The 20134-nt window shown below is 40.5% G+C and overlaps 1 protein-coding gene across 2 annotated transcripts in view; it reads left to right on the top strand.

Annotated features, from left to right (window-relative positions):
• Positions 1-6: 6 nt before the first annotated feature.
• Positions 7-20134, top strand: part of setbp1 (SET binding protein 1) — a 301702-nt gene continuing 281574 nt past the window's right edge. For both annotated transcript variants that reach the window (XM_043686469.1, XM_043686419.1), the window contains exon 1: positions 7-897. In XM_043686469.1, coding sequence (XP_043542404.1) covers positions 451-897 — 447 coding nt within the window. In that variant the 5' untranslated portion in view covers positions 7-450. The remainder of the gene's footprint in view (positions 898-20134) is intronic.

Raw genomic sequence — 20134 nt, 5'->3', positions numbered from 1 at the left:
TGACGGACGTTTAACTTTTTTTTCGCTGTCGTGGCTGTCTTGGGAAAAAAAATGTCGAGCGCTGTTATAGTTTGATTAATGAAAGGCGCAGAGGGCGAATTGGAACATGCGCCCATTATTTTAACTGGTAGTGGAACCTTTCACTGGATTGGGAGGGGGGATGCTTTTTTAAAAAATAATTATTTAGACAACTTAATATTACTGGCGTAAGAGTCTTGAGTTATTTTCACTGGCCGTGAAGTCAAAGGAGTTGGAATTACAAGTCAGTTCGATTGGGGTTTCCACTTGATGTTTACAGGTTTACTTTGTATCTATTTTTGTTTCCAGATTGCAGTTTTTATTTTGTTTTGTTTGGGGGATCGGATTACTCTGGAGTAACGGAGGACACTGAGAAGTGCTGAGTGCTGCTCTTTCCACAGCCCCCTGTGCCTCTCACAGACGCTGAGTGAGATGGAGCAGAGGGAGACGGCGATGGGCTGCAGGCAGAAGCCGGCTGATGGGGATTTTCGATCGGCTGGCTGCACTGCCAAGTCCGCAGTCTCTCCGGGAGCCTTGATGCAGTCGCCCAGGAGCCAGATGAACGGGGGGAGGCTGGATCCGGACGACGAGGAGAGCGCCTGTGGTAGCCAGGACTCCAACTCCAACACAGACAGCGATAAATCAATGCAGGGAGACGGCCTGGAGGAACACGAGTTTTCTATCAAAGAGGCGAACTTCACAGACGGCAGCCTGAAACTCAAGATCCAGACCACCAAACGGCCCAAGAAACCTCCCAAGAACCTGGAGAACTACATCTGCCCTCCGGAGATCAAGATCACCATCAAACAGTCAGGGGATCAGAAAAACTGCAGGTCGAGCAAAAGTAACAAGGTGTCAAAAGAAGATGAAAAGAAAAAGGTAAGAGGCTCACAACTATCCCAACTTCCTTTTGTGTTTACACTGCATCCTGATTCGTATTTTGATAGGCGATAAACATGTTTTTACAAGATGGTCGATACCCCTTGTTATGACTGCGGGGGTGGGGGGAAGCAATGGGAATCAGGTGGCTACAGACGCTCCCATATTAGCATGTAGCCATTTAGGATGTAATACTTGTTTTGCGGTAACCGTCTGTTCAATACACATGCATCTTCATTAAGCATCTCTAATAACCTCTAGGACGGGTTTGAATATTTACTGAATTCTATGAAGCTAGTCACCTTGATAGAGTGTGTCATCCCAATAATTTGGAAGTATATTCATAAACCACTACTAAAAATTACACGAAACTGAAATTCTGTGCCGATATTACTCCCTTTTATTCATTGGAATGAGTTGTTAAATTAGTATGATTTTAGACTAAGTACAGTAAATATTTACTTCAGAGTTGGAGGAGGAATAATTTCGTGCTACTTTGTGGTGGAATAAATGTTGATCTTGTTGGAACAGACCATGGGTATGGGAGAAGGTTGAGTTTTGATACTGTAACCACCCCAGAGTGATCATGTTCATTTCACAGGGTCATTAAACGTTGTACTAAATGTTCAGCTGGTGCTTTCAGTGTGCAGTTTTCACCCTTTCTCATAATTTGGTTTTGTCCTGTGCTCAGTCCTAAAAATGTTTTGTTCTCAGTTCGAATTTGGCATCCTTCTTGGTTGGAACTTTGCCTTCCCAGGCACCAGTTTAGGGCCTTTTGTGAGGTTAATTCTGGCACCGAACTCACATTTACAAGTTTGATTAATATAAGTTTTACTTTTAGAATTCAATCTTTAGTGTAGTAAGTATAGTTACACAGTCTCACAGAGCTGCATTTTATGAGGTATAACATTGTTTTTGTTCAAATTGTCTCTTAATTTTGAATATATTGGTATTGCCCAGCAACATAAGACACTAACAAGGTGACATTAGTTATGTCTGACATCACTCTCCAAGCATCTGCCCATCAGTGCTCCGTTATCTGTGATCAAGGATGCCCTGCTGTGCCTATAGTGTAAACAGGCAGGCTCTGCTGATTATCTTAGTAATACCTGGAGTGAACTATACTGGAGTCATTCTGGAGTTTTTCTATGAATTAGGGCCATACAGTATTACTGTTAAATTTGATTTTGACAGTGCTGTAGGAACTAAAAATCTGAATAATTTTGCAGTGTCAATGTTTGTAAATTTTGTAAGATTTCTATTTGTGTGTGAGTAGCTTTTTCTCCATGCGACTAAGGAGACTCTGATTAATCATTATTGTCTTCTGTGATGTACAGAGTTAGATTTTAAAATTCAAGAGGGCACTGGGGAAATCTGAGTTTGAATAGCAACATTTTTATGGACTGGAAGTGGTTTACTGTATTACTCAGTATTGCAAAGGATGAAATAATACTGACCTTCTTAAAGGGTCTTTTCTGTGGTTAAAATGCATTTGTGGTGGAGCACTTAAAAGTTATAGTTCCCAGCCGAGCTATATTGTATTGTCCTTTTAGAATCTTTGCACAAGGGAATTGTGAAAATAGGAAGCCTCAAGCTATAGTCGTAAATATATGAAGTATACATTTATTAGAAACCTTCCCCTTTAAATGTGAGTCTATGGCCTCCTACCCCACCCCCTTCCTAAAGCTAAATGTTTTACTATCAAGATTGTGTCTTGGCTCATAGTGCAATGGAAGTAATTGGAACCAGTCTGTGCTGGTCAGGGCAGATTGTAAAAATCCAATTCTGTGGCATGTTGGGGAAATAGTATATAATTTACTCTGTTCTATTTGATCTCCTTATACAAAATTTTTAATACATAAATATTTCTAGCACAGCAAACCTGTATAAGTAGGATTTTAAATAAAATATTGTATACTTTTGATAAACTCATTGCAACTTGTTAAAAATTATCCAGGGAATGCTCACAAAAGTAGTTTTGAATTCCAGCATATCAGTTTCATGAATTTCATTAGCTTATAAAAGGTGAAACTTACTCGTAGTTAATTTATTTATCATGTTTCAAATTACTCCCCCTTGTATGTCGATGTTTGTGGTTATTAGCCTATTGCTGTGTGTTACAGTGCACACAAATAAATATAAATGTTTTCTAATTTTAGCATAGAATTCAGTGCTGATTTGAAGTTCAAATTTGGATTACAGATTTATCATTCTGCAGGCCTGATGTGAAAAGGATCCAAATAGACTATTTATTACAAAGATAGTTTATCAATTTCATTTGAAGTTGGTGAAAAATTTAGATGTTAAGAGTCACAGAACTATCCAGTCACATGATGTATTGTTTCACTCTGAATATGATATTGGAAACAGCATTCATTCCTTGATAGCCTGGAATTGTTTTGCTTGAGACTGGAAAAACAAAATAGCATAGGCATTTAAAGTTTTGCTAACAATGTCAAAATCGGTATGGGCCAGGAACTCATCTAAATGTGTTGTAGGAAGCCAAGTTTGCAAATAATCTTGGTCAACCTCAGACTGTCGCTAAGGAGAAGCTATTTTATGGCCCTTTGCCTCTGGTAAATTTATGGATCCAAAGATGCACAGGTTAGGTGGATTAGCCATGCTAAATTGCCTATAGTATCTAGGAATGTACGACTAGGTGGAGTAGGCATGGGAACTCAGGGTTGATGCACACCCACTCCCTTCCCTTTTTGGATCTACAGTATTAGATTTCTCTTGAATCTTCTTTGTTGCAAGGAGTACCACCCTCAACTGGCTAACGGAACCCTATCCATGATTCTTGGAACTATTCTAGTAAACCTCCTTTGAACCCTTTCAAAGACTATTGGTGACCACAACTAGATGCAGCATTCCAGATGGGACATACTGCCGATAAAACTACCAATACAAATTCTTATTGACCTCATCTGGAATTTATTCAGTGAAGATATTAGGGTAATAGGTATTATTAAAAAAAATACACACCTTTTATTACTGGTAGTTAGTTGTCTTAGTGCCAATGGAGGTGAGAGGGAGCTCAAAAAATTGTACACCTTCCTAACAAGAAATGACTGTGAAATGGTGAAATTGGCGTTTAGTGCAGTGTCTTATTTTGAGCTCATTTTGAAAGGTAAATGTCAGTATTTAAGATTGGATGTATAATTGGTGTACAACAGAAACTTGGATGCATTTTCAAAACTGAGGAAGGCCGGATAGATCTTAAAGTTTTGTTTACTTCTTTGTTAAGTAATGCATTTTTTGGTGTTAAGTAGTGGTTGCGTCTGCTATGCTTTCATCTTTAGATGTGGACTCTGCTCCAACCCAAACTGATGGGATGAGACTCCTCTCCTTATTGACTCTAAGCAATTTCCAGGCAATGACGTTGGGAACCTTTAACATAATTGTAATATGTATAAAATCTGCAGTGCTGGGCTGCACCAATTTAGCATTAAGACCAGCAGTCCAAACTCAATGAGACCACAGGATGACTAATGTTGAAAATGAAAATAAAAATGTCATACTGCTATAGTGAGGGGTGATTTTCTGAACTTGGGACTGACTGAGCGTATTGTTTGGATGGAATAAAGGGCATTTTACTCTACATCTGATGATATATGTGATTTGCAGATGCTTGTTGTCCAGACTGGCAATGAGAAATGTTCCATTTCCCTGCATTAATGTCCCTTACCATGGCAAGCAAAAAAATCCTTCTTACAATAGTTTGCATTGTACTAAAGACATGTTCCTCCTCTTCACTTGTAAGTGGAGTAAAATCCTAAATGTTTCAATTCAAGTATGTTTTCAATCTCTGTCTCAGTTTGATGCACTTAAGGTTTCCTAGTAACATATGCACAGGTTTTGTTGCATGACTGATCTTGGCACTGTGGTACTTCAACATCTCATGAAGAAAAAACATGATTGACTGGCATCTTGGTAAAATGGCATGGCCAATCTGGGAATGATGGATGAAATAAAATATGCTACACACAATTGGTGCAGCTATTTGCAAAGTGGGAAGCGAGGTGGTCATGTATTTTATCTCTTTACCTTCTGTATCTTGGCATGGACTAGGTCTTTCTTTTCTAGTCCACATGCTGAATTGCAGCATTGCCTCTGTTATCTCTTGCCTCACTTGTTTTCCCTTCTTGATTGCATTGCTGCTTCATAATAGCAACAACATGAGACTAAAAATGGGAACCATACACTTAGCACAATGGTAGGAAAGTCAATAGGTGAGTCTCAGGCAGGGTGAAACAGATCTATAAATTCACTACAGACAAGAGGGCATAAAGTGGTCTCTCCCTGACCACTGTCTGAAGGTGAACTGGTAATTTGTAACCTTGGCGTTCTAAAACTCAAAAATGGAACTGCTGATCCATTTTTGATCCAATGCTAGGACTGAATAATTTTATCTCTGTAATATTTCCTATTTGTACCCATCTCTAAATTAATGTAATCTTAACTGCTGTTGAAACTCTCATCTATTTGTTATCTCTGAGCTTGATTTTTCTAATGCTATTCTGGCAGCTTGCCATCATACATAAATCTGAACTAATCCAAACCTTTGCTTTCTGTGTCCCAAGCTAGATCCTGTCCCGGTTATCCATCATCCTTATGTTCTCCAACCTACATTGGCTCCGAGTCCAAAAATGCATCCAGCTCAAAAAGCTCATCTTTGTTTTTAAATTATTTACAGCCTCCCTTAGCTGACAAGTTGGATGCAAAATTGGTTTGATGGTAGGAAGCAGAGGGTAATAGTGGAAGGATGCTTATCGGACTGGAGGCCTATGATTCAGGGGTCAGTGTTGGGCCCATTGCTGTTTTTTATTGATATGAATGATTTGGATGAAAATGTACAAGGCATGATTACTAGGTTTGCTGATGACACTAAAATAGGCGGTATCGTGGACAGTGAGGAAAGTTTTCAGAAATTGCGGTAGAACTTTGATCAACTAAGGAAGTGGGCTGAGAAATGGCAAATGGAGGTTAATATAGATTAGTGTGATGTCTTGGAAAGTCAAATCAAGGTAGGAGTTTCATGGCCTTAAGGAGTGTAGTGGAACAGAGGGATCTTGGAGTTCAGGTTCACAGTTCCCTGAAAATGGAGTCACAGGTAGACAGGAGAGTGAAGAAAGCTTTTGGAAAACTGGTCAGGGCATTGAGAATAGAAGTTGGGAAGTTATGTTGCAGTTTTCAGAACGTTGATGAGGCTGCACTTGGAGTATTGTGTTCAGTTTGGACATAGAGTCATGGAGATGTGCAGCATGGAAACAGACCCTTCAGTCCAACTCATCCATGACCTGATATCCCAACCCAATCTAGTCCCACCTGCCAATACCTGGCCCATATCCCTCCAAACCCTTCCTATTTATATACCCATCCAGATGCCTTTTAAATGTTGCAATTATGCCAGTCTCCACCACTTCCTCTGGCAGCTCATTCCATACACGTACCTCCCACTGCGTGAAAAAGTTGCCCCGTAGGTCTCTTTTATATCTTTCCCCTCTCACCCTAAACCTATGCCCTCTAGTTCTGGACTCCCCGACCCCAGGGAAAAGACTTTGTCTATTTATAGAATCCATGCCCCTCATGATTTTGTAAATCTCTATAAAGTCACCCCTCAGCCTCCAATGCTCCAGGGAAAACAGCCCTAGCCTATTCAACCTCTCCCTGTAGCTCAAATCTTCCAACCCGGGCAACATTAAATTTCTGAACCCTTTCAAGTTTCACAACATCTTTCCGATAGGAAGGAGACCAGAATTGCATGCAATATTCCAACAGTGGCCTAACCAATGTCCTGTACAACCACAACATGACCTCCCAACTCCTGTACTCAATACTCTGACCAATAAAAGAAAGCATACCAAACGCCTTCTTCACTATCCTATCTACCTGCAACTCCACTTTCAAGCAGCTATGAACCTCCAAGGTCTCTTTGTTCAGCAACAGTTATAGGAAGGATGCTATTAAACTGAAAAGAGAACAGAAGAAATTTACAGTGATGTTGCCTGGACTCAATGTTCTAAGTTATAGGGAGAGGTTGGACAAGCTAGGACTTCTTTCTTTAGAGCTTAGGAGACTGAAGGGGCACCTTATAAAGGTGTATAAAATCATGAAAGGCATGGATAGGGTGAATGCACTCAGTCTTTTTCCTGGGGTTGGGGAATCGAGGACAAGAGAGCATCAGTTTAAGGTTAAAGGGGAAAGAATAAAAGGGAACCTGAGGTGCAATGTTTTTACACAGAGAGTGGTAAGCATATGGAATGAGCTGCCAGCGGAAGTGGTTGAGGTGGGTACTTTAACAATATTTAAAAGACATTTGGACAAATACATTGATAGAGTCATAGAGTCCGACAACACGGAGATAGGCCCTTTGACCCAAACTGGTCCATGCCAACCAAAATATCCCTCCACACTATCGCCATTTCCCTGCACTTGGCTTATATCCTTTTAATCCTTTCCACTGGTGTTTTCATTCGCTTTGATGGTTATTATAGATGGTTATGATGTTATGATAAGATAGCCTGTACTGCTTGTGGTCAAGACAGTGACGGTGTTAGCAGTTTCATTTAAACAGAGGTTCTTTTTAAATGTTATTTTATGACCAAGCATTTACTGAGGTGGAACCTTTCTTTAAGAAGATCAGCCGACTGAGTTGGAAAAAAATATTTTTCTCCGTTTCAAAGCATTTTAACTTCTCACCTCATGAAATGATCATGACCTGTAGCAGGAGAGGTGTCAGCATCAGAACTACAGAACAACTTAAGAACTAGGGGCAGGAATAGGCAATTCATCTTCAGCCTCGGGATCCTCCAACCCCTGGGCATCAATGTGGATTTCATCAGTTTTCTCATTTCCCCTCCCCCCACCTTATCCCTGTTCCAACCTTCCAGCTCAGCATCGCCCTCAGGACCTGTCCCACCTGTCCATCTTCCTTCCCACCTATCCTCCCCTCCGACCTATCACCCTTACTCTCACCTCCATCCACCTATTGCACTTTCAGCTTCCCCCAGCCCCATCTCCCCTCCCATTTATCTCTCAGCCTCCTAGCCCACAAGCCTCATTCCTGATGAAGGGCTTTTGCCTGAAATGTTGATTTTCTCACTCAACTTTCCGGTCCATAGCACTTCAATTCAAACTAATTTTAAAAAATGGTCCATCTCCTCCTTAAATATACTCCATGTCCAATGCATCTCTGGGGGAGTGAATTCCTCAGATTCACAACACTTTTCGAGAAGTAATTCTCCTCATCTCTGGTTTAAATCTGCTACCTCTTATCCTAAAACTATGACCTCTCCTTCGAGATTGCATCACATGAGGAAACACCTTCTCTACATCTACTTTGTCAATCTGCTTTGGCATCTTTTATACCTCAATCAAATCCACTGCCATTTTTATAAACTTCAGATAGTGTAGGCTTAAACTTCTCAATCTCTTTCGTCTTTGGCTCCTGTTGAGTTGTTGTGTCTGAGAAGTTGCTGCCTGGAATTACTTACTGACTCCAGTTTCCTGGTGTTGTAAAATTCTGGAATGTGTCCATTATTGGGCAGGTCTTCCTAACTGATTGAATATTCTTATACTGCTAAGATTGCAATTTGACTCAAGCAGTCTGATTCCATCAACAAAGTTAAATGATGAAATGAAAAAAAACAGTTTATCAGTTATCAGCACTTGGGATTGAGGTTGAGAATCATAGAGTCTCTATAGTGTGGAAGCAGGTCATTTGACTTAGCGAGTCTACACTAACCCTCAAACGAACATCCCACCCAGACCCAAATTCCTGCATTTCCCATGGCCAAATCCACTTAGCCTGCTTATCCCTGAACACTATGGGCAATCTATCATGGTCAATTCACCTAAACTGTACATCTTTAGACTGTGGGAGAAAACTGGAGCACTCAGAGGAAGTCCCCACAGACAGTCACCCAAGGATGGAATTGAACCTGGGTCCCTGATATTGTGAGGCTGCAGTGCTAACCACTGAGCCATTTTCAGTTTGATTTTGTATAGAGTTTCAAGGCAATGTTGTTTTATAAACAATCCTTCCTTGCATAATTTGGTTTTTGCATCTTTCCCCCCTTAACTATATGTGAAATTCTCCTTAATCACTAACATTCCACTTCCATTAGCCACTGTTGACTCTGAAGGATGACATTGAATCATTTTGTAATTCACCACTTGGGAGTACAAGTATTACTTTGTTTAAACTTGTTCTCTCGTGGTAGCAGAGGTTAAAGTTCCCTCTGTCAACTTCCTCAACTGTAGCTTTCATCCCTCTTTTCAGATGCTCCTTAAAGCCTACTGCTTTGCAAAGCTTTTTGTCATCTTGCCACATATCTCCTTATCTGTTTGATGCCAAACTTTGATTGATATAACTCTCATTGTGTCTTGGAACATTTTACAGCTTTGAAGATGATATTTGCAAATTGTTGTTATTGTTAATATATATGTGAAACTGCAGGCTGGCTGTGAGATCATTGGAGTAATTGGACTACCTTTAAAAATCAGACTTTTACTGAGACCTGGCAAGAGATCGACTTATTTCTGGACTTCTCTCCATAAATGTGTGATTAAAAAAAGTAAGGAGTTATTTGCTGAGGTAAAAAGGCATGATATTTGTTAAATAAAGCACTTTCTATTTGTAAACACTGGCATTAGATATTGTATGGAAATCTGTATCCTTTAGCAAACTTTGGAATGACTGAGTGATAAATAGCCAAGTAATCATCATGTTGGAAAGTGGAAGAAAATAAAAATAAAAAAAAACTAACAGAAATAACAACAATGACAGTGTATTGGAGTTCAACATAGAAGGTCACTCATTCAAATCACTACTGCCTGAAACTATTCCAATTTGGGCAGTGTGTGTTCATGTAAGCCAGTTTGCTAGATGGAGCTGTTGGGTGACATTGAGACTCTGCTGGCAGAGCTGTTGTTAACTTTCTTAAAAGAAAATGTGAAACATAAAGTTCAACAAGTGAGAATAATTGACTGGTTAGGCTGGGAAGAAAACTAAAAAAAAGACAGGAACTAAAAAAGATAGAATATAATTATAAAATCTGAACTCCCAACATTATAGGCGCGAGATTTTATTTGACATCCATGTGTGTTGCAAATCATTCAACTGACTGCGTGAAGATGTAGTGTTAGTCTAGGTCGACAGGATTTTGGATTAGTTCTTTGGCAAAGCTGATTACATAAATTCAAAGAATTGCTGTTGCTACTGTAATCTGTTACATGTAAACACAACTGAACCGTTAATATGCTATCGACCTCTGATCTCAGACGTGTAACTGAACTCGGCTGTGCGTCATTGGGAGTAAACACTCTCGGACCAATTACTGCCCATTGATTCAGGAAATTGCAAATGATACTTACTTGGTGACTATCCTCATTTTAAAAGGCTTTATGTGTTTACGCTTGGACTATTTATTGGTCATAAATGTTTACTATTTTCCCAGTGCTAAGTAATTTGGTATGGGTCAGCTCTCTTATTCTCTTGGTACATTACTAACTGACTTCACACTTGTGATTGCTGCAGAACTGTTGACTTCTATTGACATTATGACATTAAATATTGGACAATGGACAGCCTTAATGTACCTTTTCCTGAACAGAGACAACAGTTTCCAAAAAAAAACTGAAAAACATTTCAGAAGGAGCTCGTCATAACTGTTGGAAAGAATGCAAAATTCGGTTTGTTGTGTTAGACAGCAATGTAATAAAACATAGGATAAAAAGCTACATGTGTGAAAGTAGGTGTAAAATAAGGAAGTCATTATAAAACTTTGTTGGCTAAATATTAATGTTCTGAGCAATTTGTAGCCTTCAGAATATTCAGTGAGTGTTTTGCTTTTATTAGATTGAGCATTCAATTACTGTATTGGACTTTATTTGGCCCTCAGCAAAATGAGTGCTTTATAAGGAACTGACCTGCTTAACATTGTCAATGGGTTGAAGTATTCTGACCATTTAAAGAGACAAAGAACAAGTGATTCCATGTGATTCAACATTAGACTTGGGAACTGCCACAAATTAGTGGGGAAAATAAAACTGTTCCTTAAATTGTCCTGCACATTTTCAAAGTTGAAAAGAAATGACAAAACATTCCCATTGAATTCTTGTCTTTTTCTTGGCCTACTTAATGCATATATTTTAGAACAATACTAAATATTTGTCAGACTATGACAGAAAGTTTGCACAGAGGTTTCGGCTCTGATAGTGGAGAGCATTGTGACCAAACTCTGAAGAGTGCTGTAGACATACTTTTAAATGTTATTGTTGAGAATTGTATATATAATCTTACCCGGCAAAGAGCTGTTGCTGCTACTGCTGCTGCTATGCAACATTACTGAATGCTTTGGGCTTCAGTGGTCAACATATTCAGGTCATGGCTTTCCTGATTTTTTTTGATGATTAATTTTAACACCTGGAATTTGATAACGTTGTGAACCAGCAGATCACATCTTTGATTGATATTCTTGTTGAAAGAAACTGCAAACTGTAACCTGTATTTTGAAAAATGTTCTTTTTAAGTTCTTTATGACTCATTTATTTCAAATGCATTCTTAAAGCAAGCGACTCATGCTTATTTTATCAAAGCAGTCATTGAACGTGGGTGTTGTTGACAAGGCCAGCATTTATTGCCCAGCCTTAATTACCCTTCTGAAATTGATGGTGAACTGCCACCTGGAGCTGCTACAGTTCTTGTAAATATCAAACACTCTTGTGGTGCTTATGGGAGAGAAAGCAGGATTTTGATTCAGTGATAATGAAAGAACAGCAAGTCAGCTTGGTATGCAACTTGGCTGGGAATCTACAGGTAGTATTCTGAAGTGTTCCTGTTCTTCCAGCTGGGGTTTCTATGGTGCTGTTGATGTAGCGTTTGTGGGTAGGGTAAATAGGCAAAGTCTTTTCCCTGGGGTCAGGGAGTCCAGAACTAGAGGGCATAGGTTTAGGGTGAGAGGAGAAAGATATAAAAGAGACCTAAGGGGCAACGTTTTCACACAGAGGGTGGTACGTGTATGGAGTGAGCTGCCAAAGGATGTGGTGGAGGCTGGTACAATTGCAACATTTAAGAAGCATCTGGATGGGTATACGAATAGGAAGGATTTGGAGGGATATGGGCCGGTTGCTAGCAGGTGGGACTAGATTGAGTTGGGATATCTGGTCGGCATGGACGGGTTGGACCGAAGGGTCTGTTTCCATTCTGTAAATCTCTATGGAGACCAAATGCCCACTGTGCCTTTACCCTTCTCAATATCCTACCTTCTATGGCCTTGTTCGTCTTCAGCAAATGCATTGCCTTCCAGATCATGAGACTGAACTGCATTTGCCACTTTTCGGTCCACCTGACCAATCCACAGGTATACTACTCTACTCTATAACTCTCTTCCTCACTATCATCCACATGCTTTATTTTCATATCGTCTGCAAATTTCTTAATCACGCCCTCCAAATTTGCATCTAAGTAACAGATATCTACCATGAAGAGCAAGGGACACAATGCTGAACTGTTGAGGACCACAGCAAAAAGCTTTCCAGTCACAAAAGAACAGCCACCATTAGCCTTTTCTTCCAAACCTTGAAGTAATTTTGCATTAAACATAACACCTTTCCCCATCGATGCCATAAGCTTTCAAACCTCTGACCACATTACTATGAGTGATCTTGTGAAAAACATGGCTTAAAACCATGTAGACTATCTGAAATGCACTATTCCTTCTCAACTTTCTCTTCATCAAAAACCAAATCAAGTTAGTCAGACAATTTATACTGTTGCCTGGACTATTTTCAAACTGTTTGCTTATCATTGAAAATAGGCTGCCTGAACCATAATTACAGAGACTATCACTCCCTGGAAGTTACGTCATTAACAGCCCTCAAGCTGGTAGCTAGAGAAGGTTAGACAATCAGATTAGAGCTTGCGGCCCATCCAAAGGCAGACCAGAAATCAGATGGATCTGTTAATCGTCTCCATGCCACTGGCATCATGTCAACCAGCAGCACGCCCACCCTACCACAATTTTATCAATAGCAAGAGGCTTTGGGTTATCTGCCCACTTCTAGCCTAACTGGGGATCTTAACTGGGGAATCAATCTCTAGTTAAGGACCTCATCCTGCTAATGCAGGATATAGGAGAGGCCTATGCCCAACACAAAATCTGGCAGGTTTGATCCTGATAGTGTTGGCCAGTGTAAGGGGGCAGGTTATGTCTCATTGCCAGGCCATTGCGCCAATCATTGGCTTCTTACTTTCACCGAGATTTTTTATGCTGCTTAATGCTTTCTGCAGTATCGGGCTTCCATTTGACATAAGCTTCTATAAGTTCTTTGAAAGATCATCAATGAATGCCTGCCATTTATCTGCCCTGGTTCATCACCGTGTTCCTCTCCAAGCCACACACCAACCTGACTCAGAAATGTACAAATTTTTTTTTCTTTACTGCTGGGTCAAAATCCTGGAATTCCTTTCCTAACAGCACTGTGGATGTACCTAAACAATATGTGCCCAGATTTCTTTTCATGTGAAAAAGCTTCCCACTCAATTTATATCAGTGGTGTGCTTTGGGATCCTGAGGACATTCAGATTTAAGTACATCTTCAATCCATACACAGGAAATTTAAACTCAATTTTACTGACCACAGATTTCTGAATGATTGACCAGGAACACACAGAATTGGGCTGTTTACACTATCAGCACCTATTCTTTGAGAGTACAGAAGGTGGGGTACCTGGAAACCAGCACATTACTTTATCTGACTTACTGTTCCTGGAATAGACAGTGATAAATTAATTTGTGCCTCTGAAGAGCACTGATGTAAATTTTCAAATATTTCTGTTCCTAACGTACTCACATCCTCATCTGATACAAAGCAGTTTCCAGCAAAGTTGCATGTTAAATTCTCCATTGGATACGGAGCTAAACTGAACAAATAGTGCAGGGAGATCCATCTAGTGCTGCTTTATCATTGACCTATGTTCTATCATGAAGACAAAAGAGATGTTTGCTGATGGCTATACAGTGGTCAATAACATTCACAAGTCCTTAGGTAGTGAAGCAGTCTATACTCGCAACATCAATTCCTGGACAGCATTGAGGCTGTATTGACAACCAACAAGCAACATCTGTGCCACACTAATGTCAGGCAGAAACCATATCCAACAAAAGAGAACCAAACGCCTCTGCTTCACACTCATTGGCATTATCATTGTTGAATCCACCAGCATCAAATTCAAGGGAACTTCACCATTGAACAGAATTCCATCTCGCCTGATCTCATAAACAAGGTATCCACAAAAATAAAGGTCACAGACAGTATATTCTCTGATAAGTTACTCATCTCCAGACTCTTCAAAGTCTTGCCAGCTGCTACAAGGTGTAACATGCATATGGCACTGCTATTACCTCAATCTGATGAAATCTTCTCCATTTGTCTGAATGAATACACATCCAAAGGCACTCAAGAAGTTTGACATTATCCAAAGTTAAACAACCATCAATCCAATCCATTATCTTTTAAGTAATATTTAAGTTTAATTCTTCCATTACCAGCATACAGTGATGTTGTATAACATATACAGATTGCACAACATATGCTACAGCAACTTCGTAGTGTAATAGAGATGTACATCATGAAAACAGACCCTTCGGTCCATGCCGACCAGATATCCCAACTCAATCTAGTCCCACCTGCTAGCAATCGGCCCATATCCCTCCAAATCCTTCCTATTCATATACCCATCTAGATGCTTCTTAAATGTTGCAATTGTACCAGCCTCCACCACAACCCCTAGCAGCTCATTCCATACACGTACCACCCTCTGCGTGAAAAAGTTGCCCCTTAGGTCTCTTTTATATCTTTCTCCTCTCACCCTAAACCTATGCCCTCTAGTTCTGGACTCCCTGACCCTAGGGAAAAGACTTTGTCTATTTATCCTGTCTATGCCCCTCATAATTTGGCTAACCTCTATAAGGTCACCCCTCAGCCTCCGATGCTTCAGGGAAACCAGTCCCAGCCTGTTCAGCCTCTCCCTGTAGCTCAGATCCTCCAATCCTGGCAACATCCTTATGAATCTTTTCTGAACCCTTTCAAGTTTCACAACATCTTTCCGATAGGAAGGAGACCAGAATTGCACGCAATATTCCAACAGTGGCCTAACCAATGTCCTGTACAGCTGCAACATGACCTCCCAACTCCTGTACTCAATACTCTGACCAATAAAGGAAAGCATGCCAAATGCCTTCTTCACTATCCTATCTATCTGCGACTCCATTTCAAGGAGCTATGAACCTGCACTCCAAGGTCTCTTTGTTCAGTATATAATGTATACACTTATACCATTAACTGTATAAGTCCTGCTAAGATTTGCTTTCCCAAAATGCAGCACCTCGCATTTATCTGAATTAAACTCCATCTGCCACTTCTCAGCCCATTGGCCCATCTGGTCCAGATCCTGTTGTAATCTGAGCTAACCCTCTTCACTCTCCACTACACCTCCATGCTCACACATCCTTGAAAGTAGCAGGACAGGAAGATCAAATAGTTTAGCTGGCATACAGGATACCTTTGTTTATTTGCCGAGGTCAAGAATGTGAAAGCAGGCACATTATGCTTGACCTATACAAAATAATAGTTGGACCGCAGCTGCAGTACTGCTGCATTTCTGATCACTGTATTACAGGATGGAGGGGATTTATGAGGATGTGGCCAGAAATGGAGAATTGTAAAGAGGAATAAAGATTAGATAGGTTGGTGCTTGATTTCTTTGAAATAAAGGAGTCTCAGGTGAGGTTTAATTGAATGTTACAAATTACAGAGGATCCTAAACAGAATATAAGGAAAGATCTATTTCTGTTAGCAGTGAGGTGAATAACCAGAGGTCATAGATTTAAAGTAATTGGTCAAAGGATTGGAGGAGAGTTGAGGAGAATTATTTTATGGACAGGACCTGTAGCTCACTGCTTGAAAGGCTGAAATAAGCAGAAGCACATTGCATTTCAAATAACACTTTGATTTGTACTTTAGCTACCCACAGGGCTGTGGATCAAACCTGAAAGGTGAGATTCGTGGCTGGCATAGACACAATAGTTGAATGGTTTTCTCGTTGTGAATAATCTATGTTTCATGCTTCTATATTCTGAATTTCAGTGGAGCACAAATCTTCAACAAAATAGCTGGAGTGTTGTCAGAGCCTGTAGGCTTTGCTGTAACCAAAGCACTCAACCATTTCTTGATCTCACTTGGATTGAATTGAATTGGCTGAAGACTGTATTTTCTCTGTTGGTGGGATGAGATGAATCATCCACTGCATAGTTCTTGGTGAAATTAGCTGAAGATCTTTGTGGATCAGGATTTAGTGACTACCACAAAGTGACATCCTTCATCATGAAGTGCGTTGAGAGGTTAGTAACTCCAGCCTCCCAGATTGCCTTGATCCGCTTCAATTTGCTCATTGTCACAATACCATGGCAGAAGCCATTGCCCTGGCCTGACTAATCTCTGGAACATCTGGATCACAAGGACACCTATGCCAGATTCCTACTTATTGATGTGTGCTCCACTTTCAACACCATAACTCCAACAAAACTCATCTCCAAACTCCGAGGCCTACATCTCTGCTATCCCCTCTGCAACTCAACTTCCTGACCAGCAGATTGCAACCAGTGAACATAGGCAACAACATCTCCTTCACAATAATCTTCAACACTGGTGCTCCACCAGGCTGCATACTCCTTTGTCCTACTGTACACCTTCTCCACTCATGACTATGTGGCCAAATTCAGCTCTGACTTCATTTACCAGTTTGCTCATAATAGCACCGTAGTGGGTCAGATCTCAAATAATGATGAGACAGAGTGTAGAAAGGCGATAGACAGCTTAGTGGAATGGTGTAATGACAACAATATCTCTCTTAATGTCAGCAAAATAAAGGGCCTCATCATCAACTTCAGGAAGTGGAGTGTAGGACATGCCCCTGTATGTATCAATGGTGCTTAGGTGGACGTGGTTGAGAGCTTCAAGTTCCTAGAATTAAATATCGCCAAGAATCCATCCTGGTCCATCCACCTCAACGCTACAATCAAAAAACCAACATCTCTACTAAGGAGGCTAAGGAAATTAAGCGTGTCCACAATGACTCATCACTTTTTATAGATGCACTATAGAGCAGGGGCAGCACGGTGGCTCAGTGGTTAGCACTGCTGCCTCACAGTGCCAGGGATCCAGGTTCGAGTCCAGCCTCGGGCGACTGTCAGTGTGGAGTTTGCACATTCTCCCTGTGTCTGTGTGGGTTTCCTTCCACAGTCCAAAGATGCGCAGGTCAGGTGAATTGGCCATGCTAAGTTGCCCATAGTGTCGGGTGCATTAGTCAGAGGGAAATGGGTCTGGGTGGATTACTTTTCGGAGGGGAGGGAAATGGGTCTGGGTGGATTACTTTTCGGAGGGTCGGTGTGGACTTGTTGGGCTGAAGGGGAATCTAATCTAACACATTTTATCTAATTGCATAACAGCTTGATATGGCAACTGATCTGCCCAAGACAGCATGCAATTATAGACAGTTGTGAATGCAACCCAGTCCATCCTTCCATTGACTCCATTTGCCTTGGTAAAGCAGACAACATAATCAAAGACCCCTCCCAGCCCTCTTTCATCAGTCAGAAGATACAAAGGTTTACAAAATTATGAGGGGCATGGATAGGATAAATAGACAAAGTCTTTTCCCTGGGGTCGGGGAGTCCAGAACTAGAGGGCATAGGTTTAGGGTGAGAGGAGAAAGATATAAAAGAGACCTAAGGAGCAACTTTTTCACGCAGTGGGTGGTACGTGTATGGAGTGAGCTGCCAGAGGATTGGTGGAGGCTGGTACAATTGCAACATTTAAGAGGCATTTGGATGGGTATATGAATAGGAAGGGTTTGGAGGGATATGGGCCGGGTGCTGGCAGGTGGGACTAGATTGGGTTGGGATATCTGGTCAGTATGGATGGGTTGGACCGAAGGGTCTGTTTCCATGCTGTACATCTCTATGACTCTATGTACCAACAGGTTCAAGAGTAACGTCTTCCCCACAATTATCAGACTTATGAGCGGACGTCTGGAATAGTAGAGTTGATCTTTCTCAGCATCTTCCCTGGAGCTGTATTCTGCATTCTGTTCTATTAGGTAAAAACAATGACTGCAGATGCTGGAAACCAGATTCTGGATCAGTGGTTGCCTGTCCTCGGATGCTGCCTGAACTGCTGTGCTCTTCCAGCACCACTGATCCAGATTCTGTTCTATTACCCTAATGTACTTATGTATTCTTCTAGTTAGCACGCAATAGAATAACTTTTACTGTATCTCAATACATGTGACAATAATGAATCAAATCAAATTACTTAATGTACTCTTCTACAATCCTATTTAACCAGTTTTGGCCCCTGGCATAATGGTAATGGTAATGGACATGCTGGGCCTTGAGATTACAGATTATGGAGGAATAGAATTATTTTGCTGCTGCTAGTTCACATCTCCTCATAATCCTCAATGGGTATAGTCAGTGAGAAAGCATGTTTTCCAATTGTTTTATTTATTGAGTATCACTGTCACAAAATAGAAAACAGAGCAAAGGGACAAATCATGAAGCAGTTCTTTTCTGTTAAGCACTTCATTGTTGACTAATTGGATACTGAGTGAAATAAGTCTTTAGAAAATATCTTATACAAAGTCTGTTTACTGTCTCTTTGTATTACCACTTTGTTCCCACAGCTGTGTTTTTAGCATGGTTTTGCTACCGTATTAATTTTGTGCTATGAACTTATTAATGAGAATAATGTGAAGGCAAGTGATACCTCTTAGACTGAAATGTGTTAAATTATTCATAAGTCTCATGAACAGCAGGCCTAATAAGCAGTTTTGCATTCAGATTCTTTAAGTAGTTCAGGATTATACTGCAAATGTTGTTGACATATGCTGTATTATGTGTCAAAATTAGGAATTAAAAACCTAAGCACCTACGTAAGTGATATCTTGTCTTTCAGACAAGGCCCTCTGAATGCCCGTCCACATGTTGCATGCTAGTGCTGTAGTTCCACTTTTAAGTATGAGCTGATGTAGCCCCCTGCTGCGTCCTCCATTTTTTGACATGGGTCAATGCTAAATATACACAATTTTCTTTAGTCTCAGCTTGTCTTCCAGTCTCTTAGTAGGCATTTCATAAGTACATCTCAAGATTGTCATATTACTTTCAGTGTCTGTCCCTAGCACTCCAAAGTTAAGTAGTTTCTTTGAAAATATTATATAACACAAGTTCTGCATTCTATTAAGATAACTAAAGCCTTTAACTACTGACTATATCAATGCACACCTTCATGCCTAATGTTGATTCCATTAATATTCTTGACTGTCACTTCTGGCTAAGTTTGATGGCGTCTGTAACATTTGAATAATGTTTGACTGAAAGCTAAGTTTTCTTCTATATTTCTAGGGCCAAGCTAGCAACAATTCACATTTCTATGGATTGGACGTTTTACAGTTTACAATTTCTCTCCTCTAAATATGCCTAATCCATTCTCTTGTCATCTCTCACTTCAGCAGCTTTCTAATTTACTGAGCCCAAACATAACTCTCCACCCTTACAATTCATGCTCAATCATTATTGGATATTGGATGAGGAATTTGCCAGTTTAGAAACTGTGCAGGGTTTGAGTGATGATAGCCAGGTAGTTATCTCTCTGATGTGGAAACCGATATGTCACCAGATGATGTTGCTGAGGGACATTCCGTAGATGAGAAATAGGAGGGGGCAAAGAATAGATCTTGGAGGACACAAGTGGTCACAGTGTGGGAGCAGGAAGGGAAGCAAACCATTCTATGGCTGTGATTAACTAGAGAAGAATGGAGCATCAGAGAGCAGCTCCACACAGCTGGATAAGAAAGTGCAGGAATTTTGAAAGAGAACCATAGTCAATCATGTTAAAGGCTGTAGAGAGGTTGAGAAGGATAGTTTCACTTTGTCACAGGTGGTATGAATGCCGCTTCTGAATTTTGGTCAGTTGTTACAGCCAGTTCCTTGACTTGATTTTGTGACAAATCCTTCCCTTTGATCATATTCAGGATTTCCTGCACCAGTATGTCTGACTGTGTGCTTTCAACATTGATTACCATCAGGCATTCATCTGTCTGGTAAAAGTTCCTTGAATTCTGTCATTTGCCATATAATATTCTGTATTCCTACACAATTTATCAACTCTGCCT

This window comes from Chiloscyllium plagiosum, chromosome 1 (assembly GCF_004010195.1).
Source record: "Chiloscyllium plagiosum isolate BGI_BamShark_2017 chromosome 1, ASM401019v2, whole genome shotgun sequence".
NCBI lineage: Eukaryota > Metazoa > Chordata > Chondrichthyes > Orectolobiformes > Hemiscylliidae > Chiloscyllium > Chiloscyllium plagiosum.
The sequence above is the reverse complement of the archived record's forward strand: the minus strand, read 5'-3'. Positions and strand labels throughout refer to the sequence as shown.